At 48.3% G+C, this 8529-nt stretch overlaps 2 protein-coding genes across 5 annotated transcripts; both read right to left on the bottom strand.

Moving 5' to 3' along the window:
- Window positions 1-3636: 3636 nt before the first annotated feature.
- LOC133909288 (phytolongin Phyl1.1-like) lies at window positions 3637-5645 on the bottom strand. The gene is made up of 2 exons (XM_062351651.1): window positions 4963-5645; window positions 3637-4802 (listed from the first exon to the last, which is right to left on the bottom strand). Exon 2 carries the CDS (start codon window positions 4553-4555, stop codon window positions 3833-3835), a length of 723 nt encoding a protein of 240 aa, XP_062207635.1. The 5' UTR covers window positions 4556-4802; window positions 4963-5645; the 3' UTR covers window positions 3637-3832.
- A 134-nt stretch (window positions 5646-5779) lies between these two features.
- LOC133909289 (uncharacterized) lies at window positions 5780-8145 on the bottom strand. Of its 4 annotated transcripts, XM_062351654.1 has the most exons (5): window positions 7941-8145; window positions 7636-7822; window positions 6715-6926; window positions 6208-6412; window positions 5780-6112 (listed from the first exon to the last, which is right to left on the bottom strand). In XM_062351654.1, exons 2-5 carry the CDS (start codon window positions 7652-7654, stop codon window positions 5946-5948), a joined length of 603 nt encoding a protein of 200 aa, XP_062207638.1. In that variant the 5' UTR covers window positions 7655-7822; window positions 7941-8145; the 3' UTR covers window positions 5780-5945. The 4 variants fall into 4 exon arrangements, with proteins under 4 accessions (XP_062207638.1, XP_062207637.1, XP_062207636.1 ...); XM_062351653.1 differs by having other exon boundaries at window positions 7636-8145; XM_062351652.1 differs by lacking the exon at window positions 7636-7822.
- Between the last annotated feature and the right edge of the window lie 384 nt (window positions 8146-8529).

Genomic DNA, 8529 nt, shown 5'->3' with positions numbered 1-8529 from the left:
ATCCTGAATAAGTTCGTCGGAGAAATGAATGAGAGTAAATGCAACGGCCGGTGGTGGGGGACGACCTAGTGCGGAAGGAAGTAAATGCACCGGAGTTTTAGACAGGTTCGGGCCGCACGGGGGCGTAACACCCTACTCCTGTATGGATGCAATAACTGTCCCGGGGGAGATCCCTCAGGGATGTAGCTGGTTACAAGGAATATGATCTATCTAAGAGCTTGAGGCTCCTTGTTCTTCGGCTGGAGCTATGCTCGAGTTTGTTCACAATGTCTCTGTTTTCTTGCTTGGTTCGTCGTGGGGCTCGTCCTCCCTTTCTTCCTCTGTGTGCCGATTCTTTTATGCACCTGCCGACCGCGACATACCCCGAATGGGAAGGAAGGGGCACAAGTTCCGAGACGCCCTGACTGAGAAAGGCGTCATCATCTCCTCTGGGCGAAGTGACTGGGGCGGTGAAAAAACGCGACGCGCATCCGGTCACCTGTCACTGTGGACGCCCTGGCAACGGGCGCCGTTGAGAGGGCCCACCGGGCAGCCACAGAGCCACCCGGCGTGCCCGCCCTGTCTTGTTCCTCTGCCATGGCAGGGCGGCAGACGAAACGTCTTGATCCGGGCAATGTTATCCCGAGATACACCGGATGATACGGGGCGGGACCCGTGCAATTAATAGCCCCACGCCCCTCTACCAAAGCATGGCAGGAACTGACGCCGCGGCGGGAGCAGTTGGATATGTTAGGCCACGCGCGCTCATTTAATGCGGCCTTGGACCTCTGACGGGCGGACACCTCATCTGTGGGCCCCTTGGGGGCCTCTCTGGGTCGTCGGGGAACCGAATGCTTGGGGGTACCGTTCATCTCCACGAGCACTCTCTCTCGGGAATGCCTATCTTTGTCTTCGGGGTACCGGGTGCTCGGGGGTACTGGTTACCTCCCCGAGGACCCTCTCCCGAGCATTCACGCATGATCCTCCGGGGAACTGAGTGGCGCTTTTGCACAGACCCTTCGGGGGACCGAGTGCCCGGGGGCTGCCACGCGCAGCCCCGAGCACTTGCTCCCGAGCATTCTTACGCTGGCCCTCGGGGAACCGTGCGCTCGGGGACTGCTGCGCGCGGTCCCCGAGCACTCTCTCCCGGAACTTAGCTTTTCTGATCGTCGGGGGACTAGGGTGCTCGGGGATGAGCGGGCACCTCCCCGAGCACTTTCTTCCCGGTACTTGGACTCTGCGGGTCATCGGGGAACTGGGGTGCTCGGGGACCAGAGACTGTGGCCCCGAGCACCTTCTCCCGGAACTTAGATTTTCCTCATCCCGCAGGAGGGACCTCGCGGGATGGTGACACGTGGCGGACGGCTGGCCTGGCCTCGGGACTCAGGGACCCCCGGTTCCTGATACATCGACAGCGAGAATTTGGAGTAGATTACGTAATTTTTGGAGGATAAAAGATCAATATTTGTGAACAAATTGTATACGTGAAGCACTCGCAACATATTACGCGGGTATGAGTTTGCGAACGGCGACAAACATAAAATTAAACATATGGTGGAAAATATTACATGAGACTATAACCACGACGACATGACGAGAAAAAGAAGATGGCATGTACAGTTCGCACAAAGATCTACTTATTAGTGCGACACTCCTAATCATAACATGCCTTATAGAGTGAAAATATGTCGGGTTACATTAGATACTCTCTACTGAGTGCATCTAGGATATTTTCCCTTTCGGAGGGCATCGGGACCTGCCGCCTTAGCACGGCGGGCTCTCTCCCGCTTCCTTGCCCTCTCAGCCTCCCGAGCCTGAACCACGGTATGGTCGTGCACCTCTTTCCTTATACGCTCTTCTTCCTGCCGCTTTAGACGAATTTACTCTTGCTGTTGCTCGTACTCCCGACATGCGTAAGATTCCCTTCTCCACCTCATGGTCATGTCGACCCACTGTTTCTGTTCCTCATTTTGCTCATTGTCGAGCCATTAAATAAAATCACAGAGCGGTGGAGAGAACTGAACGAATAGAACAAGATGAGCGGTTAGTAAATCAGGGTGCGAAATCGGTAAAGATGTGACTGATATTTGTTGCTATACCGATGGATACTCATATGTTCCATGTTGAGACTTGTCATATTGGTAGTTGGCACACATGAAGAAGCGCAGCCCATAGGTTTATGAGATGTACTGCAACTCGCAAAGCCTGCAACGGTCACCACAGAAGCACATCGGTGGTTCGATCCCTTAAGGGATGAAAATCCCCTAATGTTTCTTTGGTGAGTTTGGTGGAGCTGAGAAAGACATTGCACTTGAAAGATCTGAGAAATGAGTGATGCATCAATGTATGAAGGTTAGGCTATTTATGGTGGGAGAAAGCAGAAGTATTGGATTCCCTCTTGAAGAAAGGAGTGAGTGGAAGGGCTTAGAGGGTGGTAGGAGTATTGGATTCCATTTTAAAAGGGGAGGCGGACGGGTAGCCTCCTTACTGCCCCTGAGAGGGCGACAAGGGGCCGTAACCGCCCTCTCAGGGGGCGGTAAGGGCACGGCTCAGGCTGGTAGGCTGTAGCCGCCCTCTGAGGGGACGGTTAGGCCACCCGCCCTCTTAGTGGGCGGTAAGAAGGTCTAACCGTCCTCTCAGATAGCTGCAGCACTCTCATGGGTTGCAGATGCCTAGTTTTGCAATTTTTTTCATGAGAAATCTATTTATTTAAATTTTTAATCGGAAAAATATATATAAAAAAGACTCCTATCCGGTACTCTTCATGTGTTTGTGAGTCCACACTGCTATAGTGATGTTTTTCTTTTCTCTGCGCAGTTATGCAGTGCTCTTTGTGTATTTATCGTCAGTTGATATATGACTTTAGCCACTAATTATCGCAGTAAAGCGATATCACTAGTGAAAGAGAGATTTTCGAGCATTGCATGTGATTTCCAGAGCTGCTCTGCTTCTAAACGTCTCTCATCAAACTGGGCCATCTCTAGCAGAAAGCCTGTGCTAAACTGCTAACGGCCAATGCTGCAACTGCAAGCCTGCGATACCCAAAAGCGCTGAAAAGAGACAAAGACACACTGGCCTTGTTTCTGGCAGTGCTTTATTGAAATTTGAAACAAGCAATGGCAACAGACATGCCGTTCATGGTTCCATCTGTATCAATGTTTCAGTGTATCGCTGATACTACTGCCGGATTGAAAATCAGTGGGCAAGGCGATCTCCGGTGACTGTTTGGCAGTGTACTGCTTCGTTTCTGGAGAGCATAGCAAATGTACCGTAAGACTATTCCAATACAGATGAGCAGTACTATTACTATCAGAGTGGAAAATCAACAGACAAGGCTATCTCTAGGTACTGTTTAGCACATATCTGTTTTTGGAGTTATAGAACATGCTTGAAATCAAGCATTGGATTTTTATCAAAGATCATATGATGCTTGTCATGCATGGAACTGCAGATTTTCTTTATTTATTTTTTTAACAATACGACCCTATTGCACGGTCTTCATTGGAGGCTTAGAACTAGGTACGAAATACGCTCTGTGCGTGCCCGTATAAATCGGGAAAAACCCAGCGCATACCACGCGCGCTCGAACGCTGCTGGCTCAGCGCTCGCTCCGTGCCTGTGCCGTCATTTTCTTCATTTGTAGACGCGGTGGACCGATTTCAAGCTCAAGCTAAGAATCTTTATCCAAGGTTTGATGCATAACACAATCTTAGTTCCCTAAACCGATATTCCAAGAATTGTAGATGTCATAAGATAGAGACATGAAAGATCTTTTTGGACACTACACTGAAGAAAACCATGCATGGATGTGATTACAATGGCACTCTTTGCAGACGTTATGCATCCGAGTGATTCATCGCGTAAGACACCGGAAGCCTTTGCACACCCCCATCCACACGGCGAATAGCACCAGGCACACCACCACGTCCACGCCGATCACGACCACCGCGTGGCGCCACCACGAGCGCGCGCTTTCCTCCGCTCGCACGGCGCGACGTTGTGCTCCGACCCGCTGGGGCTCCTCGTCTTTCTCGCCACCGGCGCCAACCGCGCACAATGGCGCCAGCGGCGTGGACGGCTCCCGCGCTCGCGGCGAGGCTCCGGGAAGTGCCGCGTTCGCCGTGCTGGAGCTCGTTCCCGCCGAGGCACGCAGCGCCTGCGCGAACTGCCGCGCGACAGGGATCACCGCGTCGTCGCGCAGGTGCAACCAGGGCGCGGTGTCGCACGCGTCGCGGACGCGCTCCAGGAACCGGATCATCTCGGCGCCTCCCGGTGCCGGGTCCGCTGCGGCGAAGTACGTGCGGCCGTCGTCGGCCGAAAGGAACGCGAACGACCTCGCCCCGGAGACGGTGTGGTGATGCCATCGGTGGTGCTCCGGCGCGTGGTCGAGGCAGAGCGCCGCGAGCGCGCGGGCCGCCTCGGCATCCTCGCCGACCGCGTTGGTGTGGAAGTACGATACCTTCTTGTTGCCCCTGGACATCGCGGCCACGCATAAGAAGACATCATCCGCGCCATCTTCTGCCCCGGGGATGTCGCCGGCGGCGGCCTCCTGCATCCCGGCGCCCTCCACCTTCATCTGCTCACGACGGGCGAGAGTTCTTGGCTCTGATCCACGCGAGATGATGCACACTCAGTAGAGGGCTCGAGGCTGAGGAACGAGCGTTCCTGTGCGTGCATGTGTCACTGTCACCGTGTTATCGATTGTTGAGACTGTAAGCTTGCAATGCTCAAGGATGGCTTCAAATCAGTAGGAGGAGCAAAAGGCTGAAGCTGGCAGATACAAAAGTTTGGAGACAAATGGTGCAGAAGAAAGCTGCTGTAGCCTGCAGTTGCAGTATTTATGCAAAAATGATTTCGGTTGCACCAGAAAAGAACAGAGGACAGAGATGATGATGTGCTTTGGTGGCCAAAGAATATTCAAGAAGGGAAGGAAAGAAGCCCTAGGTCAGTAGATGCGCTGGGGTGCATCAGAAGTAAACTTACTTGAGGCGAAGAACACCATTCGATGCATGGCTTGGAATGTGGTTTTGACCTTGAAGATGGCTTAAAGGGACCTAAAGCGATGATACTAAGAACTACATGTGTAAAGTTCCTGCTGTAGAATTCTCGTTTCGGATAAGATAATTTTGGGTTAGGTGAGTCAAAACTGAGTGCTTCTGTGCTATGTTATCAATTGCCAGCTTCCAATTTCACCTCTCTTTTTTAGGAATTCTGCTCGACGTAGTAGTTTTGCAACAGAGCAATGGCCATAAAATGGTGATATGGTTGGGTGAAGCAAGTGAACGATGAGAAGGCAAGTGACTTGTCATCACTTAGGCACCACCTTTCTTTTTGGGTGGTGGTTCGCGTATTGCACATAAGAGGATAGGTTGAACTGCACTAGCAGAAAAAAACTATCAGACTTGTCAAACATCAAAATTTGCTATTCAGGCACCGGCAATCTTACCTTCACCTAACACGAAAATTTAAGGCCAAAAGACAACTAAAATCTAGCTAGCAGTGACAGATGACACAAAGGCATGATATAATAATTGCAAAGCAAGTGCGAAAAACTATTACTCACTAGATTACAACTGAGCCTTCTGTCACTTAATTCGCATTCAATCTGCAGTGTCAACGCAAAAAAAGAAAAAAATGGTGTAATTGACTCTATTTTTTGCTCTTCCAGCACAAACGAGTAGACTCATTTATGTGGTAGGCACAAACAAAAAGTGTAATTGACTCTATTTTATAAATATCTGTTGGTTTCAGAGTTGAGATATCAACGTCTTCTACGAGTGCGCATCATGGCAGAATTGCCTTTAAGAATAATGCAGTCTACTGTGAACATTTCAAGATAATATCCATATTTACATGCATGACTAAGGTACAATCTAGACATTACTGAAATTGAGGCATCAGGAAGCTATATGGAACCTGTCAGCTCTGTCAACATACCATATTCCATCTTTGGAGTATGCGGTCTGCTAGTAGGATGGGTATATGATTGGCTGCTTCGCAGCTCCATGGGCAAAGACATTCGGAAAAGGACCTCTATAGGCAATATTCAGAACAGAACCAAATGCCTGTCTGCTGTAATCATGCATACCGTTGCTTACCTCGCCATGGTTATGCACCGGTCCACCTGAGAAAGCTGGTCATAAGAGGAAACAACTGATGGTCAAGTTTAGATTAAGACCAGTGTATATGCCAGGCACATGTATTAACAAGACCATGAAAGAATCTCACCTTGAGGGTGAACAACATATGAATTAAGATTGGGAGAAAAACCATAACCTGCAATCCTGCCGTTTACCACTGGATATGCTGGGGTATGAGAGACAGGCATATCACTACAATGCACGAATGGAGTCGGATTTGGTAATGGTATAGGGTTGAGCTTAGGTGTTACTGGGTTATTGCCATTTGAAGAGGGTTTGTCATGCCCAGCAATCTGTGAACGACAATAAGAATATAGGTATTTGAGCCTGCTTATATCTGAACAAATAAATATAACCATACAACAAATAATTAAATGAATAGTGCATGATTTGAAGGAACATGAAGAATCTAGGAAATCGGAGCAAATTTTAATCTTTCTGCAAATAGTATGACAGATAATAACAGAAGAAAAGCTACTATTGTGCTACAGCTAGGTGAAAGCAGTGATCATGTGAGTACACTTTATCTACGTAAATTGATGAATTATAACATAAGTAATGTATCTAGATAGAAGATTATAAAATGAAAACATACTGCGAATTTAAGTGTTTTATCCTTGATTCGAACAAGCCCGGAAAAAAGTTTAACAGCATATTGGGCAACTTCCTCGGTTTCATACTCAGCAAAAGCGAAACCTTTGGGACGATTAGTCTCCTTGTCACAGGGCATATGTAGGTCTACTACATGACCTGCCTGAATAAGAATCTCACACAAAACTCTTTCAGATACCTTTTCATCCAAGTTACCTGTTGAGAGAAAAACAATTGTAATAAAAGTAATAAAACATAGATAGTTACAACTGAATGCAGCTGCCTGGATGGTCTAGAGAGCATTAGCATATCATGTTCATGAATTTGGTAAGGTCTTGAAAACAGTAACACAACCTAGTTCTAATAAGTCGAGATTCCACCCAACAAAAAGGCAATGAAGCCAGTTTTAAACTCAACAGCGCAATAGAAGAGTCCATACCAGGCAAGTTTCAGTAACATGTATAATTTGAAGTGTCAGATGTCCAAATACAACCGTATATGATGGTTATACCGCACTAGTAGTTAGAGACTAAAGTTCATAAGCTTTGCAGTTACTGACAGTTTGATCATACAGTCATTTGTAATCAGCGGAAGGACACCGTGTTAAAAACGGATAGTTAACTAAAAGAGGTAATTCGACGAAGGATAACAGTATCAGACGTACGGACAGATGGATGCCCTGAGTCTCCTGTTGAACATAACTACAGTGTATATAGCAAATTAACAGAAATTCATATATCGGGAATCCTTTGGATGGTAAATTTGCAAGCATACACGTCTCAGAACAGCAGGAACCCATCAAATCGGCAGACGAGACAGCTAACATTAACATGTGACACCAAAACAACACATACGAAAGAAGGCGCGCATCAAAAAAGATCAAATCACGAACCAGCTACAGACCCAAACGGAAGGAAGAACTTACCACACGAATCCCACAGCATCTCGCAAATACGCCATCCTTCCCCAGTCCTAACCACCAAGCCATCGACCGCATCGAACCAGTCACTGCCACTGCCCTATCTGGGTAGCGCAGAACAGGCAAACACGCCACCAAACACAGAATCGCACACCCAATCTTATCAACCACACCACGATCATTCAACCTCTCCCTGAGACAAACACAGAAACCCATCGATTCGACGACGCAGCTGACTCGAAAGTAGAAGAATCCTAAAACCCCGGGTCCTACGAACCGATCGGTGCCTCGAGTGCGAAGAGAGCTCTCACCTACGAAGACAGTGCGGCCTGGGTTCCTCGCCATGCGGGACGGATCTGGGCGCGAGGCGACGAAGGTTGCTTACCCGCGTGGTGGAGGAATCGGCGAAATCGCACGACGGCGCGAGCAAATCAAGCGGCGGCGGAAGCGGCACGAGCGGTTCAGCCGGCGGACGGCTATTTGTGCCTGGATATTCGGGAAAGCAGCACGGATTCCGACCCCGAGACCGGGGAAGGGCCCCACATGTCAGTTGCAGGTGTTAAACAACAGGGAGTTTTTTTAAGTAATATTAATTTAATAAAGAATTACAAACAAGTATGTATTTTTGGATAATTATAAAATAATATCACGTCCGCAAATCAATTGCAAATAAAAGCCCAATTGATTTTTGTATTTTTGCAAATTTCCAAAAATACATACTATTTTTGTATTTTTTATTAAATTAATATTATCTCTCGTACTTAAAAAATCTCTAATCCATATATCGTCAGCCTTTTTTTTGCCCCCGCGTCCGCTCGCCCGCCCTTTGTCCGCCCCACACGCATCATCTGTCCCACACCCTCCCTCGCGTTTTGCCTACCTGTCCTCTCGCTCTCTCTC

This window comes from Phragmites australis, chromosome 2 (genome assembly GCF_958298935.1).
Source record: "Phragmites australis chromosome 2, lpPhrAust1.1, whole genome shotgun sequence".
Taxonomy (NCBI): domain Eukaryota; kingdom Viridiplantae; phylum Streptophyta; class Magnoliopsida; order Poales; family Poaceae; genus Phragmites; species Phragmites australis.
The sequence above is the reverse complement of the archived record's forward strand: the minus strand, read 5'-3'. Positions and strand labels throughout refer to the sequence as shown.